Source organism: Coregonus clupeaformis, unplaced genomic scaffold (genome assembly GCF_020615455.1).
Source record: "Coregonus clupeaformis isolate EN_2021a unplaced genomic scaffold, ASM2061545v1 scaf0228, whole genome shotgun sequence".
NCBI classification, from domain to species: domain Eukaryota; kingdom Metazoa; phylum Chordata; class Actinopteri; order Salmoniformes; family Salmonidae; genus Coregonus; species Coregonus clupeaformis.
Window position 1 is genome coordinate 317,501 of NW_025533683.1, and position 17,500 is coordinate 335,000.

At 47.3% G+C, this 17,500-nt stretch overlaps 1 protein-coding gene across 2 annotated transcripts in view; it reads right to left on the minus strand.

Annotated features, from left to right (window-relative positions):
- The window catches only part of LOC121558178 (oxysterol-binding protein-related protein 3), a 90,221-nt gene that overhangs the window by 40,889 nt on the left and 31,832 nt on the right, over nt 1-17,500 (minus strand). For both annotated transcript variants that reach the window (XM_045214273.1, XM_041871668.2), the window contains exons 2-4: nt 15,429-15,733; nt 8,000-8,116; nt 5,407-5,460 (exon numbers count right to left, since the gene is read on the minus strand). In XM_045214273.1, the coding sequence (XP_045070208.1) occupies nt 5,407-5,460; nt 8,000-8,116; nt 15,429-15,524 (267 nt within the window). In that variant the 5' untranslated portion in view covers nt 15,525-15,733. The remainder of the gene's footprint in view (nt 1-5,406; nt 5,461-7,999; nt 8,117-15,428; nt 15,734-17,500) is intronic.

A 17,500-nucleotide genomic window follows, 5' to 3' on the forward strand; every position in this document is an offset into this window, starting at 1 on the left:
AAAGAATGCATGTCTCTGTACATTATTATTCAGTACGGTCCTGGCTGGTCTTAACTCTTCCTGTACACTGACATTCAGGATGACTTTGACATGTGGGAACATCTGATTTATTGTAACTGCATTAAGCCTCCCACATGACGGCAGGTAGCCTAGCAGGGCAGGTAGCCTAGCAGTTAAGAGCATAGATTAATCTGTCAATGTGCCCTTGAGCAAGGCCCCTAACCCTGATTGCTAATGTAAGTGTCACGATCGTCGTAAGAACCGGACCAAGGCGCAGCGTGATATGCGTACATCTTTTAATGAGTACTATACACAAATAACAAAACAACAAAACGATACGTGAAGTCTACAGGTTCACCAACACAAACCTATACAGAACATGAAACCACAACACAAAGTGAAAAAACCGATAGTTAAATATGGCTCCCAATCAGAGACAACCAGCTGACACTCGTTGCCTCTGATTGGGAGTCACTCAGGCCCACATAGATATACAAACATAGATTACATACCCTGGCTCAACATAACATAGTCCCCAGAGCCAGGGCGTGACAGTACCCCCCCCCCAAAGGCGCGGACTCCGGCCGCGCCAAACAACCACAACAGGGGAGGGACCGGGTGGGCACTCCGCCTCGGCGGCGGATCCGGCTCCGGACATGACCCAGGCACGGGTTGTGCTGGACTGACGACGCACACCCCTGGCTTGATGCGTGGAGGAGGAACGGGCCGGACCGGGCTGACGAAGCGCACCCCTGACTTGGTGCGGGGAGCAGGAATGAGCCGGACCGGGCTGACGACGCGCACCACTGACCTGGTGCGGGGAGCTTGGATGGGCCGGACTGGGCTGGCGACGCGCACCACAGACTTGGTGCGGAGAGCAGGAATGAGCCGGACCGGGCTGACGACGCGCACCACTGACCTGGTGCGGGGAGCTTGGATGGGCCGGACTGGGCTGGCGACGCGCACCACAGACTTGGTGCGGAGAGCAGGAACGGGCCGGACAGGGCTGACGAAACGCACCATAGACTTGGTGCGGAGAGCAGGCACGGGCCGTGCCGGACTGACGACGCACACCACTGGCTTGGTGCGGGAAGCTTGGATGGGCCGGACTGGGCTGGCGACGCGCACCACAGACTTGGTGCGGAGAGCAGGAACGGGCCGTGCCGGACTGACGACGCACACCACTGGCTTGGTGCGGGAAGCTTGGATGGGCCGGACTGGGCTGGCGACGCGCACCACAGACTTGGTGCGGAGAGCAGGAATGGGCCGGACCGGGCTGGCGACGCGCACCACCGACTTGGTACGGAGAGCAGGAACGGGCCGGACAGGGCTGACGACGCGCACCACAGGCTCGGTGCGAGAGGCAGGAACAGGCCGAACCGTACTGGGGACACACGCCACTGGCCCTATGCAGGGATCAGGAACGGGCCGGACCGGACTGGTAATACACCCCAGTACCTCTCGCCGTGCCTCCACACTTTCCCTCTCCTCTGTGACCAGTGGCCCCCTTAACCTGGCGGCCTCCTTTGCACACCCGCTGGACCGCTCCATCGCGGCCTCCGGCTGCCCCGTCGTCCACGTCGTGAGCCCCCCCCCTAAAAAATTTCTGGGGTTCTCTCCTCCCCGTGGACCAGGCCTCCCTAGCTCTCGCCAGACTCTCGATCCATTGCTTCATAGACCAGCCTCTCTCCTCTTCACTTAGCGTGGCCCAGCCGAAACTCCTACTCCCCTGATCCCAGGTCCTTCCTCTCTCCTCTTCACGCTGCTTGGTCCATTTTTGGTGGGATCTTCTGTCACGATCGTCGTAAGAACCGGACCAAGGCGCAGCGTGATATGCGTACATCTTTTAATGAGTACTATACACAAATAACAAAACAACAAAACGATATGTGAAGTCTACAGGTTCACCAACACAAACCTATACAGAACATGAAACCACAACACAAAGTGAAAAAAACGATAGTTAAATATGGCTCCCAATCAGAGACAACCAGCTGACACTCGTTGCCTCTGATTGGGAGTCACTCAGGCCCACATAGATATACAAACATAGATTACATACCCTGGCTCAACATAACATAGTCCCCAGAGCCAGGGCGTAACAGTAAGTCGCTCTGGATAAGAGGATCTGGTGGTAACCCCAGAGCTGTATCTAAGGACCTGACAACCCAACCCCAGCAGTATCTAAGGACTTGACAACCCAACCCCAGCAGTATCTAAGGACCTGACAACACAACCCCAGCAGTATCTAAGGACCTGACAACCCAACCCCAGCAGTATCTCAGGACCTGACAACCCAACCCCAGCAGTATCTCAGGACCTGACAACCCAACCCCAGCAGTATCTAAGGACCTGACAACACAACCCCAGCAGTATCTCAGGACCTGACAACCCAACCCCAGCAGTATCTCAGGACCTGACAACACAACCCCAGCAGTATCTAAGGACTTGACAACCCAACCCCAGCAGTCTCTAAGGACCTGACAACCCAACCCCAGCAGTATCAAAGGACTTGACAACCCAACCCCAGCAGTATCTCAGGACCTGACACCCCACCCCAGCAGTATCTAAGGACTTGACAACCCAACCCCAGCAGTATCTAAGGACCTGACAACCCAACCCCAGCAGTATCTAAGGACTTGACAACCCAACCCCAGCAGTATCTAAGGACCTGACAACCCAACCCCAGCAGTATCTAAGGACCTGACAACCCAACCCCAGCAGTATCTAAGGACTTGACAACCCAACCCCCAGCAGTATCTAAGGACCTGACAACCCAACCCCAGCAGTATCTAAGGACTTGACAACCCAACCCCAGCAGTATCTAAGGACCTGACAACCCAACCCCAGCAGTATCTAAGGACCTGACAACCCAACCCCAGCAGTATCTAAGGACTTGACAACCCAACCCCAGCAGTATCTAAGGACCTGACAACCCAACCCCAGCAGTATCTAAGGACCTGACAACCCAACCCCAGCAGTATCTAAGGACTTGACAACCCAACCCCAGCAGTATCTAAGGACCTGACAACCCAACCCCAGCAGTATCTAAGGACCTGACAACCCAACCCCAGCAGTATCTCAGGACCTGACAACCCAACCCCATCATTATCTCAGGACCTGACAACCCAACCCCAGCAGTATCTCAGGACCTGACAACCCAACCCCAGCAGTATCTAAGGACCTGACAACCCAACCCCAGCAGTATCTAAGGACCTGACAACCCAACCCCAGCAGTATCTCAGGACCTGACAACCCAACCCCAGCAGTATCTCAGGACCTGACAACCCAACCCCAGCAGTATCTCAGGACCTGACAACCCAACCACAGCAGTATCTCAGGACCTAACATCCCAACCCCAGCAGTATCTAAGGACCTGACAACCCAACCCCAGCAGTATCTAAGGACCTGACAACCCAACCCCAGCAGTATCTAAGGACCTGACAACCCAACCCCAGCAGTATCTAAGGACCTGACAACCCAACCCCAGCAGTATCTAAGGACCTGACAACCCAACCCCAGCAGTATCTAAGGACTTGACAACCCAACCCCAGCAGTATCTAAGGACCTGACAACCCAACCCCAGCAGTATCTAAGGACCTGACAACCCAACCCCAGCAGTATCTAAGGACTTGACAACTCAACCCCAGCAGTATCTCACGACCTGACAACCCAACCCCAGCAGTATCTAAGGACCTGACAACCCAACCCCAGCAGTATCTCAGGACCTGACAACCCAACCCCAGCAGTATCTAAGGACCTGACAACCCAACCCCAGCAGTATCTCAGGACCTGACAACCCAACCCCAGCAGTATCTAAGGACCTGACAACCCAACCCCAGCAGTATCTAAGGACCTGACAACCCAACCCCAGCAGTATCTAAGGACCTGACAACCCAACCCCAGCAGTATCTAAGGACCTGACAACCCAACCCCAGCAGTATCTAAGGACTTGACAACCCAACCCCAGCAGTATCTAAGGACCTGAAAACCCAACCCCAGCAGTATCTAAGGACCTGACAAGCCAACCGCAGCAGTATCTAAAGACTTGACAACCCAACCCCAGCAGTATCTAAGGACCTGACAACCCAACCCCAGCAGTATCTAAGGACCTGACAACCCAACCCCAGCAGTATCTAAGGACCTGACAACCCAACCCCAGCAGTATCTAAGGACTTGACAACTCAACCCCAGCAGTATCTAAGGACCTGACAACCCAACCCCAGCAGTATCTAAGGACCTGACAACCCAACCCCAGCAGTATCTAAGGACTTGACAACTCAACCCCAGCAGTATCTAAGGACCTGACAACCCAACCCCAGCAGTATCTAAGGACCTGAAAACCCAACCCCAGCAGTATCTAAGGACCTGACAACCCAACCGCAGCAGTATCTAAAGACTTGACAACCCAACCCCAGCAGTATCTAAGGACCTGACAACCCAACCCCAGCAGTATCTAAGGACCTGACAACCCAACCCCAGCAGTATCTAAGGACTTGACAACTCAACCCCAGCAGTATCTAAGGACCTGACAATCCAACCCCAGCAGTATCTAAGGACCTGACAACCCAACCCCAGCAGTATCTCAGGACCTGACAACCCAACCCCAGCAGTATCTCAGGACCTGACAACCCAACCCCAGCAGTATCTCAGGACCTGACAACCCAACCCCAGCAGTATCTAAGGACCTGACAACCCAACCCCAGCAGTATCTAAGGACCTGACAACCCAACCCCAGCAGTATCTAAGGACCTGACAACCCAACCCCAGCAGTATCTAAGGACCTGACAACCCAACCCCCAGCAGTATCTAAGGACCTGACAACCCAACCCCAGCAGTATCTAAGGACTTGACAACTCAACCCCAGCAGTATCTAAGGACCTGACAACCCAACCCCAGCAGTATCTAAGGACCTGACAACCCAACCCCAGCAGTATCTCAGGACCTGACAACCCAACCCCAGCAGTATCTCAGGACCTGTCAACCCAACCCCAGCAGTATCTCAGGACCTGACAACCCAACCCCAGCAGTATCTAAGGACCTGACAACCCAACCCCAGCAGTATCTAAGGACCTGACAACCCAACCCCAGCAGTATCTAAAGACCTGACAACCCAACCCCAGCAGTATCTAAGGACCTGACAACCCAACCCCAGCAGTATCTTACTGTAACGTCCTTTCTCACATCCTCTAGTTTTATTTAGTTTGTACTGTAACATTACTGGTTGCCTTTTGTTTATATGTGTTTTTGTGCTCTGTTTTTCTTCATGTTCCTTTAAAAAAATGTATTTCAGATGCAGTAGGAGAGAAAGCCAGTCTGGTGTGCTTTTTGTGATTGATGTGTGTGATTGATGTGTGTCCTAGCAGACAGGACGGGGACAGGGGGGCAGCAGCACTTTGTACTCACGTCAGCACTACACTTGGCATACTTCAGGATGCCCTTGTCCAAGTAGAAGTATCTCTGTAGAAGAAAAGAGAAAAACAGGAGAGAGAGAGACAGGAGAGAGAGAGAGAGACAGAGAGAGAGAGAGGGAGAGAGAGAGAGAGAGAGAGAGAGAGAGAGGAAGAGAGAGAGATGAGCAACACACGTCATCCTCTGGGCAGTGGTTCAACCTCTCTGTGAGGAGCATGATGGATTCAGCCCTTCTGTGTTATTAATACGTTTATTAATGTCTGCACTCTAAGACATTTCTTATTCCCAGGCCTCCCTCCCTGCGTCCCTCCCTCCCTCCTTTATATTGCACTACTTTTGGCCAGGGCCCGGCCATAAGACTCTGGTCAAAAGTAGTGTGTAAGGGTTGGTGTGAGGTGCCCTTGAGCAAGGCCCCTAACCCTAATTGCTCATGTAAGTCGCTCTGGATAAGAGGATCTGGTGGTAACCCCAGTGCAGTATCTCTCAGGACCTGACAACCCAACCCCAGCAGTATCTCAGGACCTGACAACCCAACCCCAGCTGATAGACAGTAGGCAGTAGGCAATGATGGTGAAACAAGGATCTTTACTGGTGGTCCAAAAGCCAGGATACAAAACAACGGACTATTCACGAAAACAAATGAGGAGCACATAGGTCTCCAAAAAACAGGCTAACAGCAAACAATACGCAATACTAACTGTAACAGCAGTGCACTCTGAAAAAGGGTGTTTATTTGGGACGAACACTCTGTGTTTATGAATGTCCGGCCTGGCACCATGCACATCTCTGAGATCATTAAATTGGGACTGTTGATACGATAATGAAAACTGTTTCAGAATCTTTAAGTCCTTATATCAGTGTATGTATACATCTTTACTTAGATCAGTCCTTTCTGTACACATATCTACTCTTAGAAAAAAAGTGCTATCTAGAACCTACAGTAAAATAGTTATTTGGCTTTCCCCATTGGATAACCTTTTGAAGAACCCTTTTTGGTTCCAGGTAGAACCCTTTTGGTTTCAGGTAGAACCCTTTTTTGGTTCCAGGTAGAACCCTTTTGGTTTCAGGTAGAACTCATTCCACAGAGCGTTCTACATGGATCCCAAAATAGTTCTACCTGGAACCAAAAAGGGTTATCCCACAGGGACAGCCGAAGAACCCTTTTGGAACCCTTTTTTCTACTGAGATCATCTGTATCCATCTCTACTTAGATCATCTGTATCCATCTCTACTGAGATCATCTGTATCCATCTCTACTGAGATCATCTGTTTCCATCTCTACTGAGATCATCTGTATCCATCTCTACTGAGATCATCTGTATCCATCTCTACTTAGATCATCTGTATCCATCTCTACTGAGATCATCTGTATCCATCTCTACTGAGATCATCTGTTTCCATCTCTACTGAGATCATCTGTATCCATCTCTACTTAGATCATCTGTATCCATCTCTACTGAGATCATCTGTATCCATCTCTACTGAGATCATCTGTATCCATCTCTACTGAGATCATCTGTATCCATCTCTACTGAGATCATCTGTATCCATCTCTACTGAGATCATCTGTATCCATCTCTACTGAGATCATCTGTTTCCATCTCTACTGAGATAATCTGTATCCATCTCTACTTAGATCATCTGTATCCATCTCTACTGAGATCATCTGTATCCATCTCTACTGAGATCATCTGTATCCATCTCTACTGAGATCATCTGTATCCATCTCTACTGAGATCATCTGTATCCATCTCTACTGAGATCATCTGTATCCATCTCTACTGAGATCATCTGTATCCATCTCTACTGAGATCATCTGTTTCCATCTCTACTGAGATCATCTGTATCCATCTCTACTTAGATCATCTGTATACATCTCTATACTCCTGGTGTCTGGGAGCCCATGTAGGGTGCATCCCAAATGGTACCCCATTCCCTATACACGGCACAACTTTAGACCAGGGCCCTAGGGGGCCATTTGGGACGCAGTAGTAAAGTAGAGACTACAGGCAGCAGGTCATCAGCTAATGGAGCAATGTCATCTAATTTAAAGAGACAACCTTTTAGAGAGACAGAGATAGAGAGACAGAGAGAGAGAGGGAGAGGGATAGAGGGAGAGGAAGAGAGAGGGAGAGGAAGAGAGAGGGAGAGAGAGAGACAGAGAGAGGAAGAGAGAGATAGAGAGAGGGAGAGAGGGAGAAAGAGAGAGACAGGGGTGTAGTGAAAGAAATTGACCCCTGGGACATGTGGCTACTGCAAGGGAAGGGGGGATGTCATTTATCAAGTGATTAAATTATCTAAAAACACAAAGGAGTGATGTCATCAGCTCTCTGAAAGGGGGGATGGGGGATGATGTGGGTTGGAGAAGGGACTCGTACACACATATTGGTCACATGCCCTGACAGCACTGTTTTACTGGAATATTCACCACACGTTAGTCACCTTCCCCACGTGTTGTTTGGTGAGATGACTACCTTGTATCAGAGGGCGATGAGATGCTTACAGTGTGTGTGTGTGTGTGTGTGTGTGTGTGTGTGTGTGTGTGTGTGTGTGTGTGTGTGTGTGTGTGGTGATGTGAGAAGCCTACCTTGTGCCATCCCTTCATCGGCCACTTTCTCCTCTTCAGCATGTACCCATCTTGCTTCTGGGGCTCCTGGACATTACTGTGTCCTCCACGCAACCCCTCTACAATCTCCCAACTGTCCTGTAGACACACAACAAGGTTACACACAACCCCTCTACAATCTCCCAACTGTCCTGTAGACACACAACAAGGTTACACACAACGATAAACAACACAACAGATGTTTTGAGTTGTTTGCACAAGCATTGCTTTTCTGGCCATCAATTCAACAATTATGTATTACCCACCTTTTATCAACAAGATACTGAGCAGACAACAGATCAATAGATCAGTGTACATACAAGAATATCCCTTACATACAAGGCTATCCCTTACATACAAGGCTATCCCTTACATACAAGGCTATCCCTTACATGCAAGGCTATCCCTTACATACCAGGTTATCCTATACATACAAGGCTATCCCTTACATACAAGGCTATCCCTTACATACAAGACTATCCCTTACATACCAGGTTATCCTATACATACAAGGCTATCCCTTAAATACAAGGCTATCCTATACATACAAGGCTATCCCTTACATACAAGGCTATCCCTTACATACCAGGTTATCCTATACATACAAGGCTATCCCTTAAATACAAGGCTATCCTATACATACAAGGCTATCCCTTACATACAAGGCTATCCCATACATACATACACGGCTATCCCTTACATACAAGGCTATCCCTCACATACAAGGCTATCCCTTACATACAAGGCTAATCCCTTACATACAAGGCTATCCCTTACATACAAGACTATCCCATACATACAAGGCTATCCTATACATACAAGGCTATCCCTCACATACAAGGCTATCCCTTACATACAAGGCTAATCCCTTACATACAAGGCTATCCCTTACATACAAGACTATCCCATACATACAAGGCTATCCTATACATACAAGGCTATCCCTTACATACAAGGCTATCACTTACATACAAGGCTATCCCTTACATACAAGGCTATCCCATACATACAAGGCTATCCTATACATACAAGGCTATCCCTTACATACAAGGCTATCCTTTACATACAAGGCTATCCCTTACATACAAGGCTATCCCTTACATGCAAGGCTATCCCTTACATACCAGGTTATCCTATACATACAAGGCTATCCCTTACATACAAGGCTATCCCTTACATACAAAGCTATCCCTTACATACAAGGCTATCCCTTACATGCAAGGCTATCCCTTACATACCATGTTATCCTATACACACAAGGCTATCCCTTACATACAAGGCTATCCCTTACATACAAGGCTATTCCTTACATACAAGGCTATCCCTTACATACCAGGTTATCCTATACATACAAGGCTATCCCTTACATACAAGGCTATCCCTTACATATAAGGCTATCCTATACATACAAGGCTATCCCATACATACATACAAGGCTATCCCTTACATACAAGGCTATCCCTCACATACAAGGCTATCCCTTACATACAAGGCTATCCCATACATACAAGGCTATCCTATACATACAAGGCTATCCCTTACATACAAGGCTATCCTATACATACAAGGCTATCATATACATACAAGGCTATCCCTTACATACAAAGGTATCCCTTACATACAAGGCTATCCTTTACATACAAGGCTATCCCTTACATATAAGGCTATGTTGTTTGATTACATGACTGTCATAGTGTGACCTCCCATGAGGTAGTTTGATTAAATGACTGCCATAAATCACCAGAGACAAGGTCATGGTCAGAGTGGCCAGCAGAATGTAAATAGTGTCTCATAGGATATACATGCGTTAAAGGTAAGCACGCATGACTGTAAGTCGCTTTGGATAAAAGCATCTGCTAAATGGCATATATTATATTATTATTATTATAAACTGTCTGTGCCCCAAATGGCATCCTATTCCCTATATAATACACTACCTTTCACCAGGGCCCATAGGTCTCTGGTCAAATGTAGTGCACTACTATATGTAGGAAATAGAGTGCCATTTGGGAGAGAGAGAGAGAGAGAGAGAGAGAGAGAGAGAGAGAGAGAGAGAGAGAGAGAGAGAGAGAGAGAGAGAGAGAGAGAGAGAGAGAGAGAGGATATGGAGAGAAAGAGAGTGTGCGCTCTAATAAATGCTGGCCAACTGCTGGGCCACTTAGTTGGGTTGTTTTCTTTTAAAAAGAGCAAGGTTGGTTTGTTGACGCTGGGTTATTGATGCTGGGTTATTGATGCTGGGTTGTTGACGCTGGGTTATTGACGCTGGGTTACTGATGCTGGGTTGTTGACGCTGGGTTATTGACGCTGGGTTATTGATGCTGGGTTGTTGATGCTGGGTTGTTGACGCTGGGTTATTGACGCTGGGTTATTGACACTGGGTTATTGACGCTGGGTTACTTACGCTGGGTTGTTGACACTGGGTTATTGATGTTGGGTTATTGACGCTGGGTTATTGACGCTGGGTTATTGACGCTGGGTTATTGACCCTGGGTTATTGACGCTGGGTTATTGATGCTGGGTTATTGATGATGGGTTATTGAGATATGACCCAGTGGGTCAGATCAGAAGACTGTAGGCGTGGCTTAGTAGGGACGTGGCTTTCAGATAGTTATTTTTGGCCACCCGTAAGATTATTCCGGTTCATCTGTTCTGTTGTATTGTCATCACAAGTTGAGGTTGAACACTGACACTTTCGTAGCTTTAATGAGGCTTACACAAGTGCATGAGTTCCTCAAGAGCCTATGCATATACCAATGTTGGGCTACTTACCACTTTGTTACAATATGTAAATACTAATGTTATTTATTTGATATTAAAATATGTAATGTTCAGAAATATTAAAGGAAAGTAAAATGTGCAGTCTACAAACTTAACATGATGAACAGGAATGATATTTACTCTCACTGGTTGCCAAAAATAACTATCTGAAAGCCACGGCTCCTAATAGGCCACGCCTCCTGAAAATAACCTATGGATTACATTAAGACCCAGCTGCTGGGTCAACCCAGCATGAAATATACTTTTTTTAAAGAGAGAGCGAGAGAGAGTGAGGGGGGATAGGGAGAAAAACAGAGAGAGAGAGAGAGAGAGAGAGAGAGAGAGAAGAGAGAGAGAGAGAGAGAGAGAGAGAGAGAGAGAGAGAGAGAGAGAGAGAGAGGGGGGGGGGTTCTTGGGCTGTGTTGTCCATCTATGGGGCATGGTCTCTGGCCACATGGTCCTGACTATCCACACAAGCAGACTATAATCTTACTGTACTGTTCACAAGCCCTGTCTGACCAACGTGCCTCTGAAGAACACACACCATGGGGCCTACCTAATAACTACCTCAGTAAATAGACTCTACCTTTCCTGTAATAACTACCTCAGTAAATAGACTCTACCTTTCCTGTAATAACTACCTCAGTAAATAGACTCTACCTTTCCTGTAATAACTACCTCAGTAAATAGACTCTACCTTTCCTGTAATAACTACCTCAGTAAATAGACTCTACCTTTCCTGTAATAACTACCTCAGTAAATAGACTCTACCTTTCCTGTAATAACTACCTCAGTAAATAGACTCTACCTTTCCTGTAATAACTACCTCAGTAAATAGACTCTACCTTTCCTGTAATAACTACCTCAGTAAATAGACTCTACCTTTCCTGTAATAACTACCTCAGTAAATAGACTCTACCTTCCCTGTAATAACTACCTCAGTAAATAGACTCTACCTTTCCTGTAATAACTACCTCAGTAAATAGAGTCTACCTTTCCTGTAATAACTAATCTAACCTGCTACACATAATTCACAGAGCTGATGGCCAGCCGGACAGACGGGTCGGGATGGGTGGGAGGGAGGGAGGGACAGAGTAATGATCTTGATAATACGGCCAGATGATGAGATTAGAGAATATAATCACATATCCAGGTCAATGTGTTAACCTCACTGGGAGAGATAACACACACACACACACACAGTCACATGTACATTGTGTAATTTACCGATGGTCCCTAACTAGCCCCATAGGGATATCCAAAGTAAAACCACATTTACCACAGGCATTACGATCGGGTTGCGTACAGCTGCACTCCAAATTGATGATTACTTGTGTGCTACCAGCTGTGGGCAAGATTGAAATAAATCGAATCAAATCAAATGTTATTTGCCACATCCGCCGAAATGCTTACTTACAAGCCCTTAACCAACAATGCAGTTTTTAAGAAAAAAAATTAAGATAAGTAAAAAAAAAAAAAAGCAAATAATTAAAGAGCAGCAGTAAAATAAGATAACAGTAGGGAGGCTATATACAGGGGGTACCGGTACAGAGTCAATGTGCGGGGGCACCGGTTAGTTGAGGTAATTGAGGTAATATGTACATGTGGGTAGAGTTAAAGTGACTATGCATAGATAATAAACAGAGTAGCAGCAGTGTAAAATAAGGGGATGGGGTGGGGTGGGGGGGAAATGCAAATAGTCAGTGTAGCCATGATTAGCTGTTCAGGAGTCTTATGGCTTGGGGGTAGAAGCTGTTAAGAAGCCTTTTGGACCTAGACTTGGCGCTCCGGTACCGCTTGCCGTGTGGTAGCAGAGAGAACAGTCTATGACTAGGGTGGCTGGAGTCTTTGATAATTTTTAGTGCCTTCCTCTGACACCGCCTGGTATAGAGGTCCTGGATGGTAGGAAGCTTGGCCCCAGTGATGTACTGGGCCGTACGCACTACACTCTGTAGTGTCTTGCGGTCGGAGGCCGAGCAGTTGCCATACCAGGCGGTGATGCAACCAGTCAAGATGCTCTCGATGGTGCAGCTGTATAACTTTTTGAGAATCTGAGGACCCATGCCAATTCTTTTCAGTTTCCTGAGGGGGAATAGGCTTTGTCGTGCCCTCTTCATGACTGTCTTGGTGTCTTTGGACCATGATAGTTTGTTGGTGATGTGGACACCAAGGAACTTGAAGCACTCAACCTGTTCCACTACAACCCTGTCGATGAGAATGGGGGCGTGCTCAGTACTGTTTTTTTTCCTGTAGTCCACAATCATCTCCTTTGTCTTGATCACGTTGAGGGAGAGGTTGTTATCCTGGCACCACATGGCTAGGTCTCTGACCTCCTCCCTATAGACTGTCTCATCGTTGTCGGTGATCAGGCCTACCACTGTTGTGTCTTCGGCAAACTTAATGATGGTGTTGGAGTCATGCCTGGCCTTGCAGTCATGGGTGAACAGGGAGTACAGGAGGGGACTGAGCACGCACCCCTGAGGGGCCCATGTGTTGAGGATCAGCGTGGCAGATGTGTTGTTACCTACCCTTACCACCTGGGGGCGGCCCGTCAGGAAGTCCAGAATCCAGTTGCAGAGGGAGGTGTTTAGTCCCAGGGTCCTTAGCTTATTGATGAGCTTTGAGGGCACTATGGTGTTGAACGCTGAGCTGTAGTAAATTAATAGCATTTTCACGTAGGTGTTCCTCTTGTCCAGGTGGGAAAGGGCAGTGTGGAGTGCAATAGAGATTGCATCATCTGTGGATCTGTTGGGGCGGTATGCAAATTGGAGTGGGTCTGTGGTTTCTGGGATAATGGTGTTGATGAGAGCCATGACCAGCCTTTCCAAGCTCTTCATGGCTACAGACGTGAGTGCTAAGGGTCGGTAGTCATTTAGGCAGGTTATCTTAGTGTTCTTGGGCACATGGACTATGGTGGTCTGCTTGAAACATGTTGGTATTACAGACTCAGTCAGGGACATGTTGAAAATGTCAGTGAAGACACTTGCCAGTTGGTCAGCACATGCTCGGAGTACACACGTCCTGGTAATCCGTCTGGCCTTGTGAATGTTGACCTGCTTAAAAGTCTTACTAACGTCGGCTATGGAGAGCGTGATCACAGTCATCTTGAACAGCTGATGCTCTCATGCATGCTTCAGTGTTGCTTGCCTCAAAGCGAGCATAGAAGTGATTTAGCTCGTCTGGTAGGCTTGTGTCACTGGGCAGCTCGCGGCTGTGCTTCCCTTTGTAATCTGCCAACCCTCATTTAAGTTGTGACATACTCAGGTACAAAACTCAATTTTGGACGAGACTGACTTTATGACTAAAATGATCCTATTTATTCTTTGTAATCAATTTTGACAGCAGATTAAATATCGATAACACATAAGCTGTATTTTAAATGAGAAGTTGTTTTTTAGGGTGCAGGGAGGGATAGCTCTTTAAGGGAGGGAGGGCTCTTTAAGGGAGGGAGGGCTCTTTAAGGGAGGGATGGATATTTACGGGAGGGAGGGCTCTTTAAGGGAGGAATAGCTCTTTAAGGGAGGGAGGGCTCTTTAAGGGAGGGAGGACTCTTGAAATGATGGATGTCTCTTTAAGGGAGACGAGGGCTCTTTAAGTGAGGGAGGGCTCTTTAAGGGAGGGAGGGCTCTTTAAGTGAGGGACGGCTCTTTAAGGGAGGGAGGGCTCTTTAAGGGATGGATAGCTCTTTAAGGGAGGGATAGATCTTTAAGGGAGGGAGGGCTCTTTAAGGGAGGGAGGACTCTTTAAGGGAGGGAGGGCTCTTTAAGGGAGGGAGGACTCTTGAAATGATGGCTGTCTCTTTAAGGGAGACGAGGGCTCTTTAAGTGAGGGAGGGCTCTTTAAGGGAGGGAGGGCTCTTTAAGTGAGGGACGGCTCTTTAAGGGAGGGAGGGCTCTTTAAGGGATGGATAGCTCTTTAAGGGAGGGATAGATCTTTAAGGGAGGGAGGACTCTTTAAGTGAGGGAGGGAGGGAGGGAGGTCTGTAGTACAGTAGCTCAACAGCTTACTACACTCTAGTCTCTATTCAGTCTGGATAAAACTGAAGCGTTACAGATTGTGCGATAGAAATGTAAAGGTTATTTCCGATTGAGACAACATATGCAGCGTTTACTGTGAATGCAGTCTCCGCTAACGTGGGAAGATTTACATTTCAATCACGCTGTAACGCTGAACTTCCGCGATACGGATTGAATAGAGCCGTATGTGACTGGGCTCATCATCACAGACCACCCTGACAACAATAACACGTAGTTAGTGGGAATCCTGCAGCAGCCAAGCATCAAATAGTTATGACTGTACAGTGTTATGTTGACAGTACCCTTTTAATGTTTTGCATTAACAATCTATTTTCAGCGTCTATGTCTTTCTGTGGTCCTGAATCTTTAAAACAGTGAACCGGCTCTGGGGGCAAGGCGCTGTGTAAACAATGGGTTTCATTTCCAAACAGAGACATTCCTTACATTCTCTTCCTGATTGGAGATAACTGCAACATTAATGTGTGTGTGTGTGTGTTTGTGTGTTTGTGTGTGTGTGTGTGTGTGTGTGTGTGTGTGTGTGTGTGTGTGTGTGTGTGTGTGTGTGTGTGTGTGTGTGTGTGTGTGTGTGTGTGTGTGTGTGTGTGTGTGTGTGTGTGTGTGAGAGAGATTGGTGTTACCTGTCGGCTGTCGTGTTTGGAGGAGGAGCTGCTGTTGCTGTGTGAGGGGGAAGAGATCTTGTGAGACATGGCTGAACTCCTCTCCTCTGAGCCCATCTCCCTGCCCCTGCAGGCCAGGCCTTCTCCCTGGGGCTTGGGGCTCCTCTCTCCCTGCAGGCCAGGCTGTCTCCCTGAGGCTTGGGGCTCCTCTCTCCCTGTAGGTCTTCTCCCTGGGTGGGGCTTGACTCTCCTGGCCGTCCCTGGGCCTTGGGGCTTCCCTGGGTCAGTGAGGCACTGCAACCTGGTCCACCTGGAACATCCCTTCACTAAAATGTAAATGTAATAGATAGATAGAGAGAGAGAGAGAGAGAGAGAGAGAGAGAGAGAGAGAGAGAGAGAGAGAGAGAGAGAGAGAGAGAGAGAGAGAGAGAGAGAGAGAGAGAGAGAGAGAGAGAGAGAGAGAGAGAGAGAGAGAGAGAGAGAGAGAGAGAGAGAGTCAGAAGGGGATTGGAGAGTGACAGAGAGAGATATTTTGGATCTTTAGAAACCCTTAACTGGTACCATTTAGCTAATAACTACTGTACATACATAGCAAACTCAAATACCAAAAAAAGGTCACTGTTAAAGAGAGAGTGCACATATCAGATGAAGGGAGAACTGAAGTCATAAAAAGCTTTGAAGCTACTTTGTCTCACTGGGAACCACAACCACTCTGAGAGAGAGAGAGTTGTTGTTCAGACAGAGTGCTTCCTGTCTGTGTCCCAAATGGCACCCTATTTCTCACTTTGTGCACTACGTTTGACCAGAGGGTCAAAAGAGAATAGGTGGCCATTTGGGACGAAACCTGTGATTCACTGTGCTGGTGAGTCATGGTCCAATTATGGACTGTCAACATTCATCAACGTACATACAGTGTGATGAACAGACACTTGTGCACCCTATATTAAAGTAAAATAGAAACAAATATTCATGAGCAATAATTACCGCATGTTCATAGAGGATAGTGGTGAATAAATATCAGATCACACACTGACTGGCACATGCAACTAAGGTGAAAAATAGAGTACTGTCTTTGGTGTGTATCAGCATATGAGCTTCACAGTGTGTGTGTGTGTGTGTGTGTGTGTGTGTGTGTGTGTGTGTGTGTGTGTGTGTTTGTGGAGTTCCAATCAATCTTAGTGGAGTTCCAATCAATATCAATGGAGTTCCAATCAATCTCAGTGGAGTTCCAATCAATATCAGTGGAGTCCCAATCAATCTCACTGGAGTTCCAATCAACTCCAGTGGAGTTCCAATCAATCTCACTGGAGTTCCAATCAACCCCAGTGGAGTTCCAATCAATCTCAGTGGAGTTGCAATCAATATCAGTGTAGTTCCAATGAATCTCAGTGGAGTTCCAATGAATCTCAGTGGAGTTCCAATCAATCTTAGTGGAGTTCCAATTAATCCCAGTGGAGTTCCAATCAATCTTAGTGGAGTTCCAATCAATATCAATGGAGTTCCAATCAATCTTAGTGGAGTTCCAATCAATATCAATGGAGTTCCAATCAATATCAATGGAGTTCCAATCAATATCAGTGGAGTTGCAATCAATCCCAGTGGAGTTCCAATCAATCTTAGTGGAGTTCCAATCAATATCAATGGAGTTCCAATCAATATCAGTGGAGTTCCAATCAATATCAATGGAGTTGCAATCAATCTCAGTGGAGTTCCAATCAACATCAATGGAGTTCCAATCAATATCAATGGAGTTCCAATCAATATCAGTGGAGTTGCAATCAATCCCAGTGGAGTTCCAATCAATCTTAGTGGAGTTCCAATCAATATCAATGGAGTTCCAATCAATATCAGTGGAGTTACAATCAATCTCACTGGAGTTGCAATCAATCTCAGTGGAGTTCCAATCAATCTCAGTGGAGTTCCAATCAATCCCAGTGGCGTTCCAATCAATCTTAGTGGAGTTAGCTTAGTGGCAGGTAGCTTAGTGGTTAAGAGCGTTGTGCCAGTAACCGAAAGGTCGCTGGTTCTAATCCCTGAGCCGACTAGATGAAAAATCTGTCGATGTGCCCTTGAGCAAGGCACTTAACCCTAAT